Here is a 24,240-nt window from a genome sequence, read left to right on the forward strand (position 1 = left end):
TAAGTACTTATCACTTTTAAGATAAAGAAAGGTTTTCTAATTTTCAATTTTCACAGAATTGTTGATAGAAGACCCATAAATCTACGTCTTTACAAAGACGTAAATAAGATGGCTTCCCCTAAGATTAGTATTTTTAAGTTATTTTGTTATTGCTGTACTTTTTCTGCATAGCTATGTATAGCATTGATATTTGGAGTCAACTAGAAGCTCTTAAAGGACACTACTCATATTTTAGCTTTTAGGGAAAACTGCCTTATAAGAAATGCATTCTGGAACTAAAAGAATGGGCAGGCAGGTCCTTTAAAAAATAACTAAAAATGCTTCTCTGAGTAAGCCACAATACTGCTTTTATGACCAAAGCAAAACAAGACTTGATTGCCACTGACAAATGACTTTAGAAATAGCACCCGGATGCCACAATTCTAAAGTTTGCCTATACCTCGGTGTCACTTAGAGTTTTGCTTTCTGGCGGGCACCTGCTTAATCAAGTTTTTGCAACAAAACCTTACAGATATATTAAAGGGACAATCACGGAACCACAGGATCTCCAACAGCAATGCTACCTAATTAAACAAACCCTCACTTGTAAAAAATAACATGCTTCCTTGGTTGACACATCAGTAATCCAAAACTCCTCCATTCTCCACAAAATAGTTCTTTGGATAATTAACTGATGACCAAGTCCATAGGTTAACAACAAAAACAACAACAACAATAACAACAAAAATCTCATTTTGGTTAGCATTACTAAAATAAAATAACTTTAAATCTTCAGCCTTCATAGATATATAATTTATATATATATATATATATAAAATTATATATATATATTGAATCTATCTATATATATATATATAAAATTTAGAATACACACAATTATAACCTCAGCTCTGCCAGGAATCACAAATATATTGTTTGAGCAAGAAAATTTATTCAGAAGAAGAGCTAAATATATGCAAAAAATGATAATATTGAGTTTAAAAAAAGCAGGATATAAACCATTTGATAAAGTTTAAAAATTGGAATAGACAAATGAAAATGATAATAACTTTGTATCAAGCCATTTATCCAAAGGTCAGTGAAAAATGTGTGTGTGTGTGTGTGTGTGTGTGTGTAGAAAGAGAGAGAATAAATACAGCAAAATGTTGATAATTCGGGAATCTAGGGAGAGGGTAGATAAGTGATCATTGTATTATTCTTGTCACTTTTTAAATATTTGAAATTTTCCTGATTAAAATACATAAACACATAAAAATACCCCTTGTGAATATTTATGGTGGCAAAATTAAGAATTTACATTCCTCCTTTGTTAACGTTGGTAATTTTTTCTATAATAAATATATATTGTTTAATCAGACTTTAAAAAATACATTTCTCAAAGGCAACATTTTCTCTTCAGTACCATTAACAGATTTGATTTTCTCGTTGATACTTGCTGTGATTCTTCAATTCAACTTTTTCAAGTCCGACTCTGTTACAAAGCAACACTTATCTAAGATGCGGACTGAAACAGTTTTGAGACAGTTACTCTCCCCTTGCATTACCTTATTTTCCTGCACAGAAGTAGAGCACAGTAAATGAGGATAAATGGTCTCTTTAAGCACTCTTCCATCAGCAGGAGATATGCTTTTGGAAAGCCCACTGCATGGAGAAAAATAAAAAGCAGAGTTTAGAACTTTGGGGTTCTTTATTCGTTTTTTTTGTTGTTGTTGTTGTTTTTTTTTCCTCCTCCCACTTTCAAAAGCCGGATGGTACCATTCAAGTTTCTAAACTCTAGTTAGAAATTGTTGGGTTAATAATTACAAGTGACTTTTTGAAAACCCAGCACCAGCTGTACAAGTTATACATGGTTAATCTCATTCCTTCGTCCCCTGCTGTTTTATACAAAGGCTGAAGCCTACCAAGCCCAGAGTAAATCTTCGAGTGCCAAAGTTGTTTTGTTCTGGTTTTTGATCATGGGCGGCATGCGGGGAGTTTTCCATAATAAACCTCCCAAAGTTCATTTTCTACCTGAATGTTTTGTATGCCGCTCCCATCTGAGCCCACCTGTTCAGCAGCTGATAGATGTAACTGTGACCATCTTCTGTCCAGATGATGATTCTGTGAGCAGCAAGCACTTCTCCTCCAGCAAAAAACTGCCCACTTCTGCTAACTTCTGTCCGCAGGAGGGAAAAATCACAATAATCATAAACCTAAAATACAAAATTAATGACACACATTAACAAAAACTCCTAATCTAACCTGCCAATGAGATGAAAGTTAAAGTATGCTTATCATGATCATATAGATGGTAGTATTAACGCAACAATATATTAAATATTAATAACAGGACACACTGGACTCCTGTATCAAGATATTTTACTGGTACCTATTTTTTTTATTTATATTAAGGTCGGTTTCTTTAATATGGAACATTAGAGAAAAAAGGGATGCCATTGGATGATATAATGACTCAGTTTTTCTTTCTTATTGGAGATATCAGTGACTATATTCACAAGAAAGGACTCTCTATTCCTTAAAGATGAATGGAGTGACTAAATGGAAAAAGAAAAAAAGTCTAAAAATAAAATCAATGTATGTAGGTGAAAAGTATTAGTTTTCTTTTTAGTTCTAAAGTGCAGTTCTCTTTAGTCCAAAAGTTCTAAACTTTTACTTCTAAAGTTCTAATTTTACAAATAATCTAAAGATAAATGATCACTATCGTAATAGTTTGTTCTTAATAAAATTAGGATATATTTTAGATATATAATCTCCTGAGTAGCAAAACAGCTGAGTGCAAGAAGAAAATTGATAAAAAAAAATGCTCTGATATTACGACAGAGTTTGTATCATATTAAATCAAATTCTTAAAATTATTACATTGAGCAAAAAAAAATTACTTTTGTATATACATTTGTATATCACTGGTATTTATTTTGTTATTTTGTAATACCTTCCAACATTTAGAAAATACCACCAGTAAAAGTCTCTCCGTATATGTGCAAAATCGTATTGTCCGGCAGTTCAAGGAGTCGAGAAATTTGGATTCCTTTTCGTAGACATCTTGTTTTTCCTTCAAAAGGAGTGAGAACATTTTAGTACTAGTTCTAGGTAATTTATTCATGACTGTTATGAGAAGACTTGCCCCAATATACACCTAAAATAGACTACATCATTTTTATAAAAACTACCCCAGTTTCGAGTTTTCTGAACTAAGAAGTTACTTGGAAAGGAAACTATGAGCAGGATTCCTCATATAATCATTCAACAAACATTCAGTGGAGATTGAGTTGGGTTCTGAGAATGTAAAGATACGAGTTAAGTTTCTAATTTTCAGACATGGCAGAAAGATAAAACAAAACAAAAAAATATATATTGAAGAGAAAACCTGCAGTACCTTAATTGCTAAAACAGAAAGATGAATAAAATGCTTTGAAAAAAAAAAACAGAACAAAACACAAAAGAGTGGCCACCTAGAATACTATATTCGTATTAAGTTTCTGATAGTGCTGGTGTGTACTTTTTGGGTTCATTATGCTACCACAATTCCTAGGCTTCCCCAACCAAGACATTCCAAAAGACAGTTCAGAGCATGGGGCAGCTGAAACAATGTTATCAATAGCATAAATACTATGACTGTTTTCTCATCCCCCACCTCAACTTGTAGCCTGATGCTGAAGGTGGAGGCAGGTAAACGTACTGGACTCTCAGTGCACATGACCCGCCAGACATTCAAAGTCATCTCCCAACAACCATTCACATACACTCAGCAGAAAGGCATCTTTCTTTCTGCTGTCAGGGTCAGGAAGATATTCCTCTATGACAGATTTATTTATTTCTTTTAAAACATAACCAATGTGTGTGTGCACCCAGGTGCCTGCAAAACGTGTGTGTGATGTGTGTGTGTGTGTGTGTGTTTGTGTGTGTGTGTGTGTGTGTGTAAATAAAAATATTGGTATATGCCCTGACAACAGACTGGAAAGACACACTCTAATTATTACCAATGCCCACCCCTTGGAGGAGTGATGGGGAAGTAAATGGAGATAAAATTTATAGACTTCTACATTATTTGAATTTTTTAAAAAATTTTATTTATTTATTTGAGAGAGAAGGAGAGAGAGAGCACATGCACACACCACGAGGTGGCAGGGGTGATGCAGAGGGGAGGCGGAGAGAGGGAGAAGCAGACTCCCTGATGAGTGGGGAGCCCTACTTGGGGCTCCATCCCAGGACTTAGGATCATGACCTGAGTTGAAGGCAAATGCTTAACCAACTGAGCCACCCAGGTGCCTCAATATTATTTGAACTCTTAACAATGAATGGGTAACCTCCTTATAATTAAAAAAGTTTCAATAAATATGTTTGAATTCAGAGAATAAAAAATAGTTTCAAAAGCCAACCTGAATGCTGTTGATCGATGAAGAGAGATCCCAGACTTTGAGCTCACCAGCTACTGATACCACCAAGAGAGAATCTTCTGTAAAAACAAGAAAAGTACTATAAAAGCTGACTGCTGTTGTAACTGGTTGTTGTAAAGATTGTAGCAAAATCATTTAAGGATTATGCAAGATTACATAGGTTGAAATTATTCAGCCTTGGGTTTTTTATTTTTATAAAAAACACATTTTTATAAATAAACACTTTAGATCATGTTTTAAATTTGTTTTAAAATATCAAAGTGACCCAGATGTATTAGAAGAACACCACTAAGAGCAGAACTACATTGAAAATCATTATGTTGTCAATATCACACCTTCCTGTTTCAGAAACAAGTAAGGAGCCAGCTTTCCCTCAAAAGAATCTGAATTCTCTACTACACGCGGGAAGACACAGCAAGGCAACAGTTCCAAGAGTCTTATTAATCCACAACAGATGCCTTCTTGTCACTCTTGAAATGTACCAATGAACTCGGTCATGGAAATAGTCTCCTCTTTTCATTTCATCTTGACCTCTTGCTGACTCTCTAATGACTTGAACCACTGTCATGGGTGTTCTCAGTTTACTTGGTCTGGCTTAGAGAACTGTCCCCACGAACAGGTAAACTTAAAGAAGTATTCTGAATTCTTGCCCATTTGTTTAAAAAATCGTTCAAAGGTGGTATTTTTATAGACACTCTCTTAGCATTATATAACACCCAAGTATTACCTTGAATTCTCATGGAGTGAACAATGCACATGCAGTTGATCCAATCAGGAGACTGAGATGATATGAAAGTGTGAATAACAGCCAAACTTTTGGCATCAATGATAAGAACATCCTGATATTCTCCACAACACAAAAGCCAGCCTTCCCCTGTCATCCGGAATGAGCAGTGGTAATACTATGAAAATGGAATTCAAAGCAAAAAGTTAATTATCACTAGCAATTAATATAATTTGGGCTACGGTGAAGACTTCTCTAGATTTCAGTTTTAGCATCTATTCAGTTAAAGCATTTACTTGCTACTGAATAGCAATAAAATTTCTTTTAGTTCAGTTATTCCATATTTTTGAAGCATTGATTCAGGACTTTAATCTTGTTTGTAATTCACCATTTTTCTGGAGGAAGGGGGATCTTTTAGGAAGAAAGAATCTTATTCCCAGTTATGGAAAGTTCAAAATTGTTTAATTTCCAGAATGCTATGTAGAATTAAACAATAACAACAAAAAAATCAGGTTCCTTCTCCTAGCAACATTATTATACGTTAAAAAGAAATAAAAGTGTTTGAAGTGTGAGGAATTCTTGTGCCAAATAAGTTTTAAGAATAGCTTTTATCAAAGATTGAGTAATATATTGTGCCCTTGACAAATTATCTCACTGGGCAAGTTCTGGTTCCAGAAAGGAGTTTGTGAATATTGCAGGGCAAGTCATCAATGCCAAAAGCAATGAGTAAAATAAAAACAAACAAACAAACAAACAAATAAAACACTGTGAGCACCATTGGTAAAACACAACTGCCTCACCCATATGCTTGGAGTCCATCTACCAAAAGCCAGAATCTGTTCTAAATATTGGGAAATGATTATAAAGGTACAGTGATACTCTCTGTTATCTTTTCATAAATAAGAAATACAGGAATTAAGAAAGTATCCACTCAAAAAAGGTTAAAATTAAAGAAAAAAAACTTTTTTGCTTTATTAAATAGCATGTCATTAAAGCAAATCTTTCTATGGGTGTGTCTCTGTGTGTGTGTTGTGAGTATAACTAAGAAAAAATTAAAAATTGTCTTTCAAATTTGTCCCTGTTAGAAAGATACTGAAATAAAGAACGAATCAGGAAAAAAAAAAAAAAAAAAACCACAAAAAACACAAAAAACCAATCTTGAACAGTAACTTTTGGGGAAGAAAAATGACAAAATAACAGATGATAACTGACACTATTCTACTCCAGGGACAAAATAAAAATCAAAGAAAAGTCATTTCTTTAAATGTGTGCGTAGCAAATGCTCTAAATGAATTCCTGAAAGTCCAAAAATGCTCTGAAGGAAGTGAAGGTACTTACACAAATTGCAGTGTGCCTGTAAGGAAGTATGGCCTTCTCCACGCACTGTCCGTTGGTGACATTCCAAACACACATCTCCCTAGGAGAGATAACTTTGTATTATTCTCTGTCATTTCTACTCAATTGGCTGAAATAATTTTTGTGTCACCAAGTTTTTCTTTAGTGCTGCACTTAAATGCAACCTGATCGTTTATGTGGCTTTTTGTTACAGATTACTGAGCAAGAAAATGTTGTGGTCATTAACAGGGATGACATACTGTATCTGTGTCTTTTTGTTTGGGTAATTACACCCTGCTGCCCGCCTACAAACCTTACTTTAGCGCCAACCTGACCTAAAACAAATTGTGTGGATCCAGTTATCACAGTCTGTTAGAGAAACAGTGCCACGATCTTTCTATGGAAACCGCATCCTCTTGAAAATGGCTTATTTCACTGAACTTAAACTACATATTCTGAAAAGCATAATGCATCGAGGGCTGCCTCTTCTGGAGCTGAGGTATCATTTTTATAAAAATAAACAGTGCCACCAAGAGGCTACGTTTGGTCTATCATTGATAGGGTTTATTTCTTTGCTTACCCTGAAATGCTGGAATCACCCTTGTCACTACATGTATAGAAAATTCTCATTGTTTAGACAACTCTGGCTTGCTTTCCCATATGTTACAAGGATGTACATAAAATTATGAAATACAGTAACAAAATACTTTGTCCAGCATACGGCAATTTAAACCTACATGATTTCAGTTCTCAAAAACCAGAATGGCTGTTTCAGAGTTGTTTGGTAATAATATCTTTCAGTTTTGTCACTTTCAACAAATAAGCAAAACTTCCCATGAAAGAATAAGTGAGAGCTTTAATGGCTTTAAGGGAGAATCTCCTATTAAGCAGCAAAAGATATGAATTAATGATAGTAAATGCTGGATGGACTTAGTGTTTGCTGGACTTTTATTGTTTTTCTGGTCAAGCACTGGAAACCAATCTTTAAATCAGTAGTTCTCAACCTGGGGCGATTTTGCCTCCCAAAGAACATTCGACAATGACAAGAGTTATTTTTGATTGTCACAACCAGGAACACACTACTGGCATCTAGTGGGGAAAGGACAGGAATGCTGCTAATAACCTCAAATGCTCAACAAAGAATTCTCTGGTGCTCTAAAGTGTCATTAGTACTCAGGTTGAGAAACCCTATTCTGGATATAAAAACAAAGTATTCATGATTTTTTTTCTCTGTTTATATCTGACCGTATTCCAAAAAAGGATTTGAGGTAATATGAAAACTCAATAAAACAAGGGGGAGATGTGTGTGTATGTGTGTGTGTATAAAAAATAAAACTGGGAAGACGTAGAAATTGAAATACTATATCTCAAAGGTAAGAAAATAGTGTCAAAGGTAAAAAAAAAAAAAAGAACCTTAATTTGATCTTAATATAAAATTTTAGCTTCACAAGGAACTGGAGTTTATTAGCATGATTCTCAACTCTAGCTGTGTATCACCTGTGTGTATTTCAAAAATAGTCCATAGAGAGATTAATTCCACAGCTCTGTGTTAAGGTCCTGGGACATGGGATATGGGTTTTGCAAAGCTCTTGGTTGGTTAGCTAGATAAGTCTATCTCTAAACCAGTGGTTCTAAACTGGCTATACATAAGAATTATCTGTGAACTTTTGAAAAATACTGACATCTGGGACCCAACCCAGACATTAAGTCCTGCTAATTAAATCACATTTTCAAAGGTTGGAGCCTGGGCATCAGTAAAAGCTCTCTTGGTGATGCTTATGTTTCTAAATTCTCTTGGATTCTAATGCTTTCCCTATTTGTTTTCTTATCATCTTATTTTCTATCTTAAAGTAAAGAAAGAAAAGACAAGACAAGACAAGACAAAGAAATATAAAAAGCAAAAACTGATCCTGCCTATCAATTCTTTTTAAGGAAAGAAAGCAAATGTGTTGTGTATCAAAAGTAGCACTGACATTTTAGCTGAAACTGGCAAGATACATACTTAATAAGAACACAGGAAAGTTGACTATTAAAATGTACATTCTTCTTTTCCTTTTGAAATGCTATTCCCAACATTTCTACAGAGATTGTCACCCTTAATTATAAAAAATTTTAACAATTTCCAAAATTTTAAATTCTTGATTTTTTAATTTCCTTAAGAACACAGGAGAAAATACCTACAACATATAGAGTTACAAAATTTTAAAATTCCACTAAATTTCCCCTTATTCAATTCCCCTTTTTTCCCCCTTATTCAATTCTACATCCCCACCTTGGCACCTCAATAAAAAATTCATCCAGTGGATAAACAGATCAGTCACCATTCTTCCGTCTATTTTTCTACTTTCAGAAATACACTATTTCCTCTTGGCCCCCTTCCTATTCTTATATTCGTGTGCTTAAGAAAACTGTTATGATTTCTCTTTTAATGCAATATCTAGAAGGAGAGAGGATAAACATGGTTTGTCATCTTTAATTCCAAGTCCCTTATATTCTTCAAACTCTCTTTTCTCCGATCTTCCATTATACTTTTGGGATTTCATCAGCCTTCTCAGGCTCCATTTTTCTGCTTCGTTCAATGCTGATTTTCCTTAAGACTTTTGTCTTAGGCTTTCTTACATTCTCATATTCCATACTCCCTCTGGGTGAATTATCCATCACTTCAGGTACCATGTATGTGATGTTGGAAGCCCAGACCTGTTCACTGAGCTCTAGACTTCCATATGTAACTAGCTAATAGATATCTCTCTGTGTGGGTGATGTGGGAGTCTCCACATTCCTCATATTCATAATAAAGCCTAACACCTGTCCACCTTAGTTTCCTATCCTCATAACTGGTATCATCACCAATGAGTTTCCCAAGTCATTCTTCACATCACACTTTCTCTCCTGGCCCCCATTGTAGGATACTCACTACCCCAGGTATGTTCTCTGAACAATCAGTCTCAGCTTTGTCAAGGAGCGTGTTAGAAATGCAGGTTCTTAAACCCAACCAGGATCTACTGAACCCAAACCTCTGGGAGTGGGGCCCAGAAATCTGTGTTCGCACAAGCTCTATAGGTGGTCCTGACGCAAGCTCAGGTTGGAGGAACACTGTTCTAGAAGACTCTGAGACTGGGTGCCTGCCTAACTCTCTGGTCTCATCTCCTGCTGCTGATTGAAAGTTTTATTAATAAGTAATAACCCTCTTTATCAATGCCAAGGCTTTTGTGCCTTAAGGTTTTATTAACTATGTGTATTTATTAATATAAAATATTTATAGAGCCATATCAACATTATTTTGGTCAGTATTCATCTGATAAATCTTTTTCCATCCATTTACTTTTAACCTTTTTATGTCCTTTTGCTGTTTTGTTTTTTTTTTTTTTAAAGATTTTTATTTATTTATTTGACAGACAGAGATCACAAGTAGGCAGAGAGGCAGGCAGAGAGAGAGGAGGAAGCAGGCTCCCTGCTGAGCAGAGAGCCCGATGCGGGACTTGATCCCAGGACCCTGAGATCATGACCTGAGCCGAAGGCAGCGGCTTAACCCACTGAGCCACCCAGGCGCCCCTTGTTTTTTAAATTGTATGACAATCTTTGTGATTTAACTAGAGGGCTCAGTCCCTCTACATAATTGGGAAGATTATGGTTTTAGTCAGGTTTAGCTCAACTACCTTATTTTTCACTTTCCATTACCCCATTTATTTTTGTCTCCTTTGGATTAAATAACATTATCTTTTTTCTTTTCCAAGTTGGAAGTTCTGTATTCTATTTCTGTTATATTTATTTCTTCTGTCTGTTCTTTTAGCAGCTACCCTGGAAATAGCAACGTGCACATCAAGCTTAAAGTCTAAAGTTAATTAACAGCTTTACCCACCTCGAGAACACCAGAACATGTGGAATCTAGTCACTACCCTATCCTATGCAATTGCTGACGAGGATTGTGTGTATATGCATGGGAGCAGGGCATGGGAGAAATATAAACCTTGTTGCCTACTAGTCTGTATTTATTTACACTTTCTAAAAATTTGCTGGTTTTGTTCAATATTCCTTTTTCCATCTCTGCTCTTCCTTCTCAAATCACTGCTTTTCTTAATGAAGAATATCATTCAGAATTCTGCTGCTAATAGAGTATCTATTGGGACTGAGCATTCTCAGTGTTTGTCTTAAACATTATTATTTTGACCTCGTTTTTAGAAACATATTTTTGTTAGAAAGTTGACAGATATTTTCTCTCAACTTTTTGAAAATATTTCATTGCTGTCCAGTTTTCATTTTACTGCTGAGAAGGCAGCTTAATTATATTCCATTATAAATAATCTGCTTTTTCCCCACTAACCACTTTCAGGATCTTCTTTTTCTTTGGTGTTCTGTTGCTTCAACCTCAGGTTTCCAGGTATGCATTTCCTTTCAGTCATCCTGGAATTCACTAGGATTCCTGAATTTATGACTTATGCCTACTGATGAACTAATACTTAGAGAAAAAAAATGAAAACCTGAGGGGCATCTGGATGGCTCAGTGGGTTGAGCCTCTGTCTTTGGCTCAGGTCATGATCTCGGGGTCCTGGGATCAGGCCCCACATCAGGCTCTCTGCTCAGCAGGGAGCCTGCTTCCCCTCTCTCTCTGCCTGCCTCTTTGCCTACTTGTGGTCTCGGTCTGTCAAATAAATAAATAAAATCTTAAAAAAAAAAAAAAAAAGAAAGAAAACCTGAATCACAGTAATTTTGGGTCTCCTCTGAACATTTTAGAAGCAGAAATGTTAAGTCTACAGTCACTTCCTGAGTCTTTTCAAAGCTAAAAAATCATTATTATTTGGGACATAATGGACCAAGCCTAGTAAGTTTAATAACTTCCAGTAGACTAAACTAGGATGTGTTAAATACGCAGTAGCTAAAATGTAGATGTTGCCTTAAAAGTATCTTAGAGATGCAGGGCAAGTTTTGCATCTTGAAGGAACAGAATTCTAGAAAATTCAAATAATCAGAATTCAAACTAGACTCCTTGGCTCTTTAATAATCATATATGCAGGGTCATACAGTTTAATTCATTGATCATCAAGAACATGTCCATTAACCTCGGAGCTACACTACCATGGGTAAAATCCTCAGGTTGGAATTCAGTTACTTTCCAGAGCTACTTCTCATTTAGCAATTAATTTTGCTCAGTTCTCCAGATAGTCTCAGGGGAAAAAAAAAATCACCATCTTCCAAATTCTCTAGACTGGCAGTAAATATCTCAGCTTGTGTAGCAAGAGCTACAGCACCCCCAGCACACCTAGCAATTGTTAAGAAAAGAATGTACCAGGGCATCTCACTCTAGCCTCATCCACAGTACAGTACAATCATGGCTTTGCTGAAAGCCATGAGAATAGGTACCTCTTTGATATCCATTTCATTAGCATTTTGTTAAACTATTCAGTTTCTCCAGGTTGGACACTCATTATTCTTTTGGTTCTCAGAGTTCAGGGCCAGGTACTTTCTCCTCAGGTTAAAAACAAAAAAAAAAAAGGAGGGGGTTCTCTTGTTTCAACCAGTAATCCGATCCCTGATTCACAAATGCACGGCCGCATCAATTCCGCATTCCTGAGTCTCCTTTGGCAAAGAACTCATCAGCACAGTCTGGTTCATAGTACTTCTTCCATCGGCCAGGCTTTTTCTTACAGTTTAGTCCTATTTCATTGGAATAAACCTTGCTTCCATGAAACTGCGTCCAAATCACAGCCTATGTTTTCCCTTCTCTCTGCCACCCCCTGCCATCCCTCTTACCTTTGAGCCCTCTCCTCTGTTTCTCCGATAATGATATCAGACAAGTGTATAATATGAAGATTATAACTGCTGAGTTGTCCTACAACAATGAAGGCTTGGATAGGTTTGCTGAAGAGCTCAAAGTGAGTTATTACATGAAAAAAGACAAGCGCCTAGAATTTTCCGTTTTCAATTCTACAACAGGTGGCATTTGTCATTATCCTTTACACAGTGAGGCTGACACAAGCCCCAATACACAGTTGGTGTGTTTATGGTCTTAATCCAGAAAGGGAAAAAAAAAGGGTAAAATTGGGAGACATAGCACTGATCACATTCCTTGGGATCATCATACAAATTACTCTACCATCCACAGTCCAAATTTTCCTCTACTTAAAAGGAACATGATAATCACTAAGATTTCCTTCAGCCCCAGAATTCTGTACCCCATCATTGGTTTTAAAAAGGGAGAGGCAACAGAGATGGTCACCAAGTTGCGCACATCTTACGTACCCATTTTCAGCAGCGCTAACAATGTAGGGCTGTTTCGAGAAATCCCTCGCTCTTGCCAAACATGTTACTGAAGCCGAATGACCAAACAGAAGTTCTTTAGCTGAAATCTGAAAATGACGAGGATAAGCTTTTAAACAGCTATAAATTTTTGAAGAAAACGAACATCACATTATGCAGTATTTATAATTCTTATTAGAAAATCCTATTCCATTATGTTTTTGTTCTACGTAGCTTTCAGAAAAACTATCTGTGCCATATCAAAATTCACAGAATAATAACCATATAGATACAGGGGCGCTTGGGTGGCTCAGTTGGTTAAGTGTCTGCTTCAGCTCAGGTCATGGTCTTGGGGTCCTGGCATCTGGCTCCTGGCTCAGCGGGGAGTCTGATTCTCCCTCTCCCTTGGCCTCTCCCCACCATTCATGCTCGCTTTCTCTCTCTCTCTCAAATAAATTTAAAAAAAAGAAAAAAAACGTAATGAACATCTAGATACAGTAGACATGCTGTACACATTTTTCTTGCTTTTGGTTTTGTATCCATCATGAAACCTAAATAATCACCAGACCTGTTTTACAACATTTAGGTTTTGAACACAAATAAGTCAGTGTTGATGTTTATCATGCACAAAATGTGCCTCAATGGATAGTAGCATATTAATGAGCAAATTTCAGAATTCAGAAATGAATTTACAAAATAATACAAGGAAAAATTACCTTTTTGGTAACCATTATAACCTTATAGTGACCTTATTTGGCTTCCTGCTTCAGAAATAGTAAAAATTAATTTTTCCACATTAAAAATAAAATTTTAACTAAACTTACTGAAAATGCCAATGTCTTTCTCCTGTACATGAATTTAAAAATATGGCACTAAGGACTAATTCTTCCATTATCTCATGTGTGAAAGACATGTATTGCTCATTATTTTATAAAACAATATTTTATTTCATAACAAGATTATGAAAATCAAACTATAAAACAAAAGATAAGCAGGATCCCCTCAAATGGAGGAGAGGTTGTCAATAGGGACTAAAAATTTAATTTGAGGGGCACCTGGGTGGCTCAGTAGGTTAAAGCCTCTGCCTTCAGCTCGGGTCATGATCCCGAGGTCCTGGAATCGAGCTCTCCATCAGGCTCTTCGCTCAGTGGGGAGCCTGCTTTCCCACCTCTCTCTCTGCCTGCCTCTCTGCCTACTTATGATCTCTGTCAAATAAATAAATAAAATCTTTTTAAAAAAATTAATTTGAATGACTAGACAATTTATAAGTAATAAAACTTGTCTTGAAGGTAATAAAAATCTATTTTCAAATGAACTAATATGCATTATGCTTTTTCTGAACTATGCAAACATATCCATACATGATAATCAAGTCATACCGATGAGGACAAATTATAATCATTCTCTGCCTTCATCTTATTTCTATCACAATCAGAAATGCTTCTCTAAAGATCTGTTGTTAGACTAAATTTCCAGTGCTACAAAGAAGTTTTGTGGTTAATTAGAACCATTTACCTTATTCTACCTTTTTTCTGGGAAATCCAGATGGTTCCATCTCAGGAAACAACATACTATCTTTCCTCAACATTACATTATGAAATATATACCCCTATGAATTTAATACCTTTCCATATATTACAGGCTAAATTAAGAAAGAAGTCAGGGCTAATCAAGCAGATGTCTTCCCCTGGAGAAAATATGCTATGGACAAAATATCATAATGGTACTCCATTGCTTTGCAAATGGAATCCTCATTCTACTACTAAATCCCTACATGTACTTAAATAAACTGTGACAATTCATTATAATCTCTTCATTTTATCATATTTTGGAACTGCTGGAAGGAATAAAGAAAACAAAAAAATCCATAATCACACCTACTTGCTGTCATGAAGTCATGATGAGATCCAGATCTTTATCTCTGTTCAATGGCTCTACCTCTATGACTCATCCCCGCCCCCCACCACCACTACTTCAGGAACTTCCAATAGCACAAATGGGAGCATGCAACTTGATGAGCATTTACCATCTCCAGGCACTGGTGCAACCGTGAACAGGGTTTAATGCCTATTTCACAGATGAAGAAACTGAGGCTCAAATAATATGTCATTTGCTCCATAGGAAAGTTTGGTAAATATCAAAGTTAGAATTGACCAAGCTCTCCATTCTTTTCCTGTGCACAATATTGCTCTTCTTGCTATTCTTCATCTTGCCATTGTTGTGTTTCCCTCTGAGTATTAAATAGGAAGAAAGACAGAACATAGCAATACTAAGGGTATATATCTGGGAGGTTATTCAGCTCAGCTTTTGCTATGCTTAAAGGTGTTAGAAATACCAGCAATCAATACCAGGAAAGACAAGTGAGGTAGTTCCTATCCTGAAACTTGGAGAAGCTCCTCACTGGCAGACCTCACTGAGAGGTCTTTGGGGTGTCAGAGCCTGAGACTGGAAGCAGCATGCATAACACTGGGCATTGATGAGAAGCTTATGCTCCACTCCCTTGCAGCCTGCAGTCCCACGCCCCATGGACAGGGAAAAAATGAGATTGTGTTCCCAATCCCCTGATAAATACTTGGGTACTCTGAGATGTCCGGAACTTAAATCGCCTCTGTTCCCTTCCTAGTCTTTTCCCTCTATTACTTCTACAGATCGTGACACCATCATACCACCAGCCTCATCCATCACCCAAACCCCAAATCTGTAAGGTATCCTTAACTATTCCTGCCCCTCTACCCATACTCCAATCAGTTGCTCAGTTCTATACATACTTTCTTCTTAACATCTTTTCATTTTTCATCTCCTTTTAACCCCTTCTGTCAATGATTTGGTTTGTACTCAAAATCTTTCCTGACTAAACTAATGTAGAAGCTCCTACCATAGTCACTGGCCCTTATCTCTTCTCCCCCTCCCTTCGGTAAGCCCTTAACATTAATACCAAATGATAGTCTCAGTCACAAATATACTAATATAAGATTATGTCATCTCCTTGCATAAATCATCTCAAAATCCCTTGATACTGTCACTGCTTTTAATTAGCATGTGACATTAGCTCTTGCTAGTTAATTCTTTTGTTTTTTAATCTAAATCCCTCAGCACCTCAGGTACTCGGAATACCTTGTATGATCAGTGCACTGCATCAGCCTATGCCCTTCCTCTACTATGGTGCAGTCCTTGGGACAGCCAGCACCAAGTCTTCTCATCTGTGTTTGAATGCAGGTACCTAGCATTCTGCCTTAACTTATAATATTTGGTCAATAAATGCATGTTGAACAAATGCAAATAAACAGTAGGAACATATGTAAAAAGATACAGATGCTAGGATCCAAATTTCTTAAGCTTATTGCAACCTACATAGTATAATACAACTACTCCAGCTGGGAAAACACATATTTGAAACATTAAAAAGAGTAGCAAGACCACTTAAGCCATTTAGAAGCCTGAGTTTAAACTCTAAGAGATAATAAATGTGAGGGCCACTTTTCAAAGCTCAGCTCTTGCAATAATACCAGTGCCTTCTTTCAGGAATGTTCATAAACACTGAGCTGAGCCAGTCTGCTAGGCAGTTCTTGGCAGTCCTGTAGTGTAACTCTTCTGTGATGGGAGATGTTAATTAATTACACTATAAAATAGAATTACAATTAATTGTTAATTTAGGTTTTAAAGTGACAAACTTTAAAGGCTAAAAATAGTCTTTGATCTTTAAAAGGCTTCTTAATGAGGGCAGTATACTTTAAGTACATCATTAGTTTAAATGTTCAAATTGGGTCCAGAGGCTGCTAGCACTAAGCAAATATCTATTCCAATATGTTAAATGTTTATGACTTGGGACAGGGACAAGTAATTGCTAATCAATGGGCCAAATCCTAGGTGAGGTCAGGTTCTGAGATAGGAAGACGACAATAGTAAATTGGATTTAGAGCTTTTTGATGTGATCTTTAAAAATCACGTGCAAGCAGAGACCAAAAGAATAGCAAGAAGGCCAAACTGACAGAAACACCCAGATAATTAAGATATTACTCATTTAGCTAATAGCAGTTTTCAAGGGTGCCCTTTGTTTAGATTAATGAGCCATAATTTTTAGAATTATACTTACATGTCTGTAGTTCAGTTACTTAAACATATAATTCAGGATGTAAAATGGTAAAACTCAGCATAGCTTAAAAGGTGATAACACTTAGTTGGTAGCTAAGATTAGCAATATTCATAATCTGATTTTTAAATATGATCTTGATCCATCATATAGTACTTCATTTTCTCCAGATTCAGAAGTAAAACCAATTTATTGCTTCAGTGAGTACCTTTTTAACAATCATGCAAAACTCCCACCATCATGGCAGGTAGAACCAAGTCGTGCTTATTTTGTGAGTGCTGTCTGCTTCGGTATGAATCATTTTCACTAACCTTTAGCTCAGGTGAGAGATTCCAAAGGCAGAGCTGACCTTCTTGACTTCCAGTCACAATGGTTTGCTGGTCATCAGTGATCATGATGGCAGTGATGCTGTGCGGAGGGGCCTTCTTCCCCCAGAGCGCTACTGCCTGCAAGGAGGACCTCATGCTGAGAGGATCCTGAACAAAGAAGAAAGTGGACACAGAAAAGAACAGAGAAGGAAGTGGACATCATTCATAAATGTGGGGGTACTGATCATGTCACAGATAGATCTGCCAAGATCTAAACGCTGGGATGTATCCTCTCAGAGAAGGGGAAAAGGATGCTTCCCTGCCAATTAGAGGAGAAGGCAATCAGGAGACGTTGAAATTATCACACCCAGTGTTAATCCATCCAACGGCAATGACTTTTAGCCCAATTTGTGATTATTCATGCTGACAAAGGCAAGGGTAGGAACAGTATACCCACTGCATGCACAGCTGTGACTACAGGTGGTCCTGACTTGCTCCAAAGTCCAGCGAGGCCTCTCAAGAACAACAGAGCTAGCTACACACTATAATCTGAAGACAGCTCTGCATACTCTCTCTCCCAAAAAATGTCATCACCTCACCTGAGTAGCAAATATGTAAACTTTGTGGTGAAGAAATAAATCTTTTCCATAAAAACCATGTTTCCTAGTCTTGAAAGATCCACGTGGGACTCTCCTGATATCTGCCATACTCTTGTTCCACCCATACTACCTTTTCTTTTTTTCTTTAAAGATTTTATTTATTTGTCAGAGAGATCACAAGTAGGCAGAGAGACAGGCAAAGAGAGAGGGAGAAGCAGGCTTCCTGCCGAGCAGAGAGCCCCATGCGGGAGAGCTCCATCCCAGGACCCCGAGATCAAGACCTGAGCCAAAGGTAGAGGCTCAACTCACTGAGCCACCCAAGCACCCCACCACCCAAACTACTTCTAGTAATAATTTTTGTTTCACCTGTGTTTGTATTTGATCTCTTCCTGAACACGAATTTTCATGAAATTACTACCTTCATGTGTTAGTTACAAGGGTGAAGATGAATACATACCTGTCAAAAAATGCTTGCCTGTGTCCCACCCACAATGATCTGAAACACACCTAGTGACATGTGGGTTACAGTCTGTGACACACTAAGTTAAATATTTCCCCCATTCTTTTCTGAAATAAAAATAATTCTGTGATGAATAATGCTTTAAGTCTTTAGAGTAGATTATTAAATTTCCTTTTATGACTTAAGGGTATATATTTAGTCTCATTAAAAATGTCAAAAGAGGGGCGCCTGGGTGGCTCAGTGGGTTAAAGCCTCTGCCTTTGGCTCAGGTCATGATCCCAGGGTCCTGGGATAGAGCCCCACATCGGGCTCTCTGCTCAGCAGGGAGCCTGCTTCCTCCTCTCTCTCTCTCTGCCCCAACGTGAGATCTCTGTCTGTCAAATAAATAAATAAAATCTTTAAAAAAAAAATGTCAAAAGATAAGAGAGGGGGGAAGATACCAAGCTTACTTCCCACATTTAGCTTACTTCCCACATTTGGCTTGAGAAAGTTAACAAAATGAAAAACTTCTGTCCTAAGGGACTTCTCGTTCTGAAGCATAAAAAGGATAAACACCAAAGTACCAAAATAAGTTATTAAATTTTATGGTACGTATTATTTATAAGGTTTGATTATACACACACACACACACACACACACGAATATGCATTGACACTATTAGACCAAATTCGATGTAGGCAGAGCTTAACCCATAAACTGGTTGCTTTCAAAATTTTATTTGTCATTCCATTGTTTGGTATTCAGTACCAGTTCCTATGTTTCATTTCTTGGCTCAGTACACAAGTGGTCCCCAGGTACCACGAAACCAAGATTTCTATGAGAACTATTTGGAGCTTTGCACTTCAGACTATCAGGACCACACATATTAATCACATTACTAAGCTAACCAAAGAATGGTGGTTTCAATAACTCGGACTTCTACTTCAAACACAGAGAATCAATACTGTGTATGCACATTTATGCATGTGTGTGTGTGTATTTTAATTGTTGCCTCATGCCATGCTTGTAAATAGGTCTAGGGAATTCCAAGCAATACGAATCTAAGAAAAATCTGAAATAGGAGCTGAGTCAGTTTACATGTTAATCCCCACTTATAGACACGAAGCCTTCCTTACTCAATGAAAAGGAATCTAGAACAACTCCAACACTACTCAGAAAGATAAGGAAGACCATTTCCCAATCTCCCCAGAAAAATATGCCAAATCTCAAACACAAAACAGGTTTGGAATAAAAAATATTGTTCTATATTTTTATATATTGCCAGAATCCCTACATGCAGAAATACAAGTAAATAATTGTTCTCAGGTCAATGATACCAGTGGGAGACCTCTCAAAAAAACTACATGCCTATTAGAATATTTTCTAATATTTTAAATACTGAAATATCTAGAATTTCAAATTTTTTAAAAAATCATACTAAGTGTTAAGAATATAAAATGATTAGAATTCATACACAGCTGTTGGAAATGCACAATGAAAAATAGTTTTGCAGTTTTTTCATAAAGTGAAAACATGTACTCAGTACATTACCCAGTCAATCCACTCCTAGGTCTCACCCAAGAGAAAAGAAAGCAAATATTTATACAAAGATTTCTACATGTAAGGTTTTATTTATAATAAAATATGAAATATTTTATTTACAAAAAATATATAATATATAATAAAATAAATTATTTATTTACTATAAATAAAATATTTATAACATTTACAATAGCTAAAAACTAGAAAAAAAAACTCATGTCCATCCCATGGGGTGAATGGATAAATTGTGGTATAGCCTCACATTTGGATACAATTCAGCTATAAAAAGGAATAAACTCTTAATTTGCACAATATAGATGAAACTGAAAACAATTATACTGAATGAAAACAGTAGCTAAAAGGAATAAATATAGTACGACTTCATTTGTATAAAATTCTAGGAAATTCAAATTACTTTAGGACAACAGGAAGCAGGTTAGTAATTGTCTGTGGACAGGAGAAAGGGACAGGGATCACAGAGATTGCAAAGGAGAATAAAGAAACTTCTGAGGATGGTAGACACGTTCATTATTTTGACTGCTGTGATTGTCTCACAAATGAACACATCCGTTAAAACACATACAACAGTATACTTTCAATACATACGTGTACACATATAAATACACTGCATGTCTATTACACTTTAATAAATATTTTTTAAAGGCATTTGGAAGATACTTTCACAACCAAGATTGAATATGGTTTTCATAGAAACAACTACAATGGCAATTAAGCTTGCAATAAGAAATTACAAATCAGCATGGTACTGCCATAAAAACAGACACACAGACCAGTGGAACAGAGTAGAGAGCCCAGATATGGACCCTCAACTCTATGGTCAAATAATCTTTGAAAAAGCAGGAAAAAATATACAGTTGAAAAAAGACAGTCTCTTCAATAAATGGTGCTGGGAAAATTGGACAGCTATGTATAGAAGAATGAAACTCGACCATTCTCTTACACCGTACACAAAGATAAACTAGAAATGGATAAAGACCTCAACATGAGATAGGAATCCATCAGAATCCTGGAGGAGAACATAGGCAGTAATCTCTTCGCTATCAGCCACAGCAACTTCTTTCAAGATATGTCTCCAAAGGCAAAGGAAACAAAAGCAAAAATGAACCTTTGGGACTTCATCAAGATCTAAAGCTTCTGCACAGCAAAGGAAACAGTCAACAAAACAAAGAGGCAACCCATGGAATGGGAGAAGATATTTGCAAATGACAGTACAGACAAAACGTTGATATCCAGGATCTATAAAGAACTCCTCAAACTCAACACACACAAAACAGATAATCATGTCAAAAAATGGGCTGAAGACATGAACAGACACTTCTCCAATGAAGACGTACAAATGGCTATCAGACACATGAAAAAATGTTCATCATCTCTAGCCATCAGGGAGATTCAAATTAAAACCACATTGAGATACCACCTTACACCAGTTAGAATGGCCAAAATTAGCAAGACAGGAAACAACATGTGTTGGAGGGGATGTGGAGAAAGGGGAACCCTCTTACACTGTTGTTGGAGAACAGTGTGGAGATTCCTCAAGCAATTAAAAATAGAGCTTCCCTATGACCCTGCCATTGCACTACTGGGTATTTACTCCAAAGATACAGATGTAGTGAAAAGAAGGGCCATCTGTACCCCAATGTTTATAGCAGCAATGGCCACAGTCGCCAAACTGTGGAAAGAACCAAGATGCCCTTCAACGGACAAATGGGTAAGGAAGATGTGGTCCATATACACTATGGAGTATTATGCCTCCATCAGAAAGGATGAATACCCAACTTTTGTAGCAACATGGACGGGACTGGAAGAGATTATGCTGAGTGAAATCAGTCAAGCAGAGAGAGTCAATTTTCATATGGTTTCACTTATTTGTGGAGCATAACAAATATCATGGAGGACATGGGGAGATGGAGAGGAGAGGAGGGAGTTGAGGGAAATTGGAAGGGGAGGTGAACCATGAGAGACTATGGACTCTGATAAACAATCTGAGGGGTTTAAAGGGGCTGGGGGGTGGAGTGGGAGGTTGGGGGGAGTCAGATCGTGGGTATTATGGAGGACACGTATTGCATGGAGCACTGGGTGTGGTACATAAACAATGAATTCTGTTATGCTGAAAAGAAATAAATAAAAAAATTTTTAAAAAAGAAATTACAAATCATTCAAGAAGATGACAAACCATTACAAACAGAACAATCAGTTCTGCCAGAACTAATAAATAAGAGAACAGTATAAAACTTACTGTGAAAGAAGAACAAATATTCTAAATTGCGATAAACTATGAAAGAGGGGCACCTGGGTGTCTTAGTCGGTTAAGCGTCTGACTTCGGCTCAAGTCATGATCCCAGGTCCTGGAATCAAGTTTCATGTCAGGCTCTCTGCTCAGCAGGGAGCCTACTTCTCCCTCTCCCTCTGCCTGCCACTCCCACTGTATGTGCTCTCTCTCTCTCCTTCTGTCAAATAAATAAATAAAATCTTAAAAAAAAACAAACAAACCACTATTAAAGAGACAGAAGAAGAAACTTGAAATCTTAGGAGAAAGGAAAGTCTATAGAAATATAAACAGGTAGAATTTTAAAAGAAACAAGTACTACTTCTAAAATAAAATATAATCATTGGACTATAACAAATGTCAAGGGAATAGATCAAAAGAGACTCAAGTGAAGAGAGAATCAATGGACTTAATAGATAATTCTCAAAAAATTACACAGAATTAGGGGGCACCTGGGTGGCTTAGTGGGTTAAGCCTCTGCCTTCAGTTCAGGTCATGGTCTCAGGGTCCTGGGATCTCAGGGTCCTCACATCGGGTTCTCTGCTCAGCAGGGAGCCTGCTTCCCCCTTACTCTCTGCCTGCCTCTCTGCCTACTTGTGATCTCTCTCTCTCTCTGTCAAATAAATAAATAAAACCTTAAAAAAAAAGAAATTACACAGAATTAAAAAAGTAAGGAGTGATTAAGAAATATATGCTGAGTGAAAAAATCAGAGTTAAGACCAATGAGACATATTAAGGGCTAGAGATGATAGAATGAGAACATCCAACATTTATCTAACACAAGCTGCAAAAAAGGTAGTGCCCTTTCCCTTCCTGGTTAGTTCAGTCCTAAAACCATTAGGCAGAGAAAATATGACTGCAGTGTCAGAGCTCAGTAATGTGAGGAGGGCCTCTGTAGAGGAGAACACGTGGAGCTGGAGCCCAGAGAGGATGAATAAGATGCCCAAATGTGGACATCCCCGTGGGAGATGCACAGCCCAAGCAGAGAGAAAAAGGACAACCCGTGCAAGGCTGTCACATACTGGGTATTGGAGCCTGAACAAGAAGGAAGGAGTTCACACCATGAGGATGATAATGGAAGTGGCCTGGTGTGGCAAATCAGAAACCAGTGCAAGGTGAGAAGTGTGTTTGTATGGAAGGGAGAGCCAGTGTGGAGGGCTAGAGCCCAAGCAGGGTAACAGTGGAGTTTAGGTTGGATAATGAGGTACTGGCATAGAGGAGTCAGAGGATGGACCAGGTAAGGTGAACATACATTTACAGGGATGCCTTGGAATAGAGTGTGGGAGCCCAGGAAGGATAAGGAAGGCATGCCTTCAGGGGACGTTCAGCATGTCCTGGTGGTATGAGGAGGGGTACTACCGGAAAGTGTGACCAAGCACAGGCAATACGGTGGCTGAGCAGAGTATTCACAGCTAGGGTCAGTAGACAGCTCTATGAGGGATGAGGAAGCCATGTAAGGATCAGAAGGACATCCAAACAGAGGGTAGGGCAGCAGCATTGATAGAAAATTGGTTCCATTCAGAGTAATTGATTAAATAATTACTATGTGAATAGGATAACAGGAACCAGGTTTCTTACTATCAAAAAAGAGAGTTGGAAATATAGAAAGGAAGAAAATTAGAACAATCCCTGTTGTGTCGCAATGGAATCAGGTATTGGTATGAACACACACATACACACACCCTGTACACACTTCTAATCTCTGTTCCCTGATGGCTTAGGGGCACCAACACTCCCATAGCAACAAGCTCACTTAGCATCTTCTAAATACTATTCTTTATTGAAAGGAACCAGTCTTTCTTGGGAAACCGGTTGATGCCAAAATACATAAAACACAATCTTGCCAAACTACAAAGAAAAATCAGATAGATTTACTATCAAAGAGGAAGATGTCATATATCACCATCAGTAACAAACAGATCAAGCAGACAAAAAAAAAAGAGAAAGGGTATAAAATACTTGAATTTGCATTTGTAACATCATGGACATATATAGATTCCTGTACCCAGATATTAAATAAAAGCATATTTTATTAAATTATGCACATGACATTTACAAAACTCCTCATGTCAGACCATGAAACATGTCAACAAATCCCAAATGATTAATATTATATAGGCAACATTACCTGACCAAAATGAATACAAATCTGAACCTTCCCTCCTCAACACATACACATACAGACAAATGTTTCAAATGCTCCCTTTCTAAATATTTGGGAACTAAATTATATTATATATGTTCATATATATTTCCATATATATGTTCATATATGTTTGTATATA

At 36.9% G+C, this 24,240-nt stretch overlaps 1 protein-coding gene across 3 annotated transcripts in view; it reads right to left on the reverse strand.

Annotated features, from left to right (window-relative positions):
- The window catches only part of WDR72 (WD repeat domain 72), a 216,681-nt gene that overhangs the window by 170,084 nt on the left and 22,357 nt on the right, over positions 1–24,240 (reverse strand). For all 3 annotated transcript variants that reach the window (XM_059181600.1, XM_059181599.1, XM_059181598.1), the window contains 8 exons: positions 17,092–17,256; positions 12,694–12,800; positions 6,460–6,538; positions 5,125–5,299; positions 4,380–4,456; positions 2,933–3,052; positions 2,047–2,192; positions 1,545–1,641 (listed from right to left, as the gene is read on the reverse strand). In XM_059181600.1, coding sequence (XP_059037583.1) covers positions 1,545–1,641; positions 2,047–2,192; positions 2,933–3,052; positions 4,380–4,456; positions 5,125–5,299; positions 6,460–6,538; positions 12,694–12,800; positions 17,092–17,244 — 954 coding nt within the window. In that variant the 5' untranslated portion in view covers positions 17,245–17,256. The remainder of the gene's footprint in view (positions 1–1,544; positions 1,642–2,046; positions 2,193–2,932; positions 3,053–4,379; positions 4,457–5,124; positions 5,300–6,459; positions 6,539–12,693; positions 12,801–17,091; positions 17,257–24,240) is intronic.

This window comes from Mustela lutreola, chromosome 7, assembly GCF_030435805.1.
Source record: "Mustela lutreola isolate mMusLut2 chromosome 7, mMusLut2.pri, whole genome shotgun sequence".
Taxonomy (NCBI): domain Eukaryota; kingdom Metazoa; phylum Chordata; class Mammalia; order Carnivora; family Mustelidae; genus Mustela; species Mustela lutreola.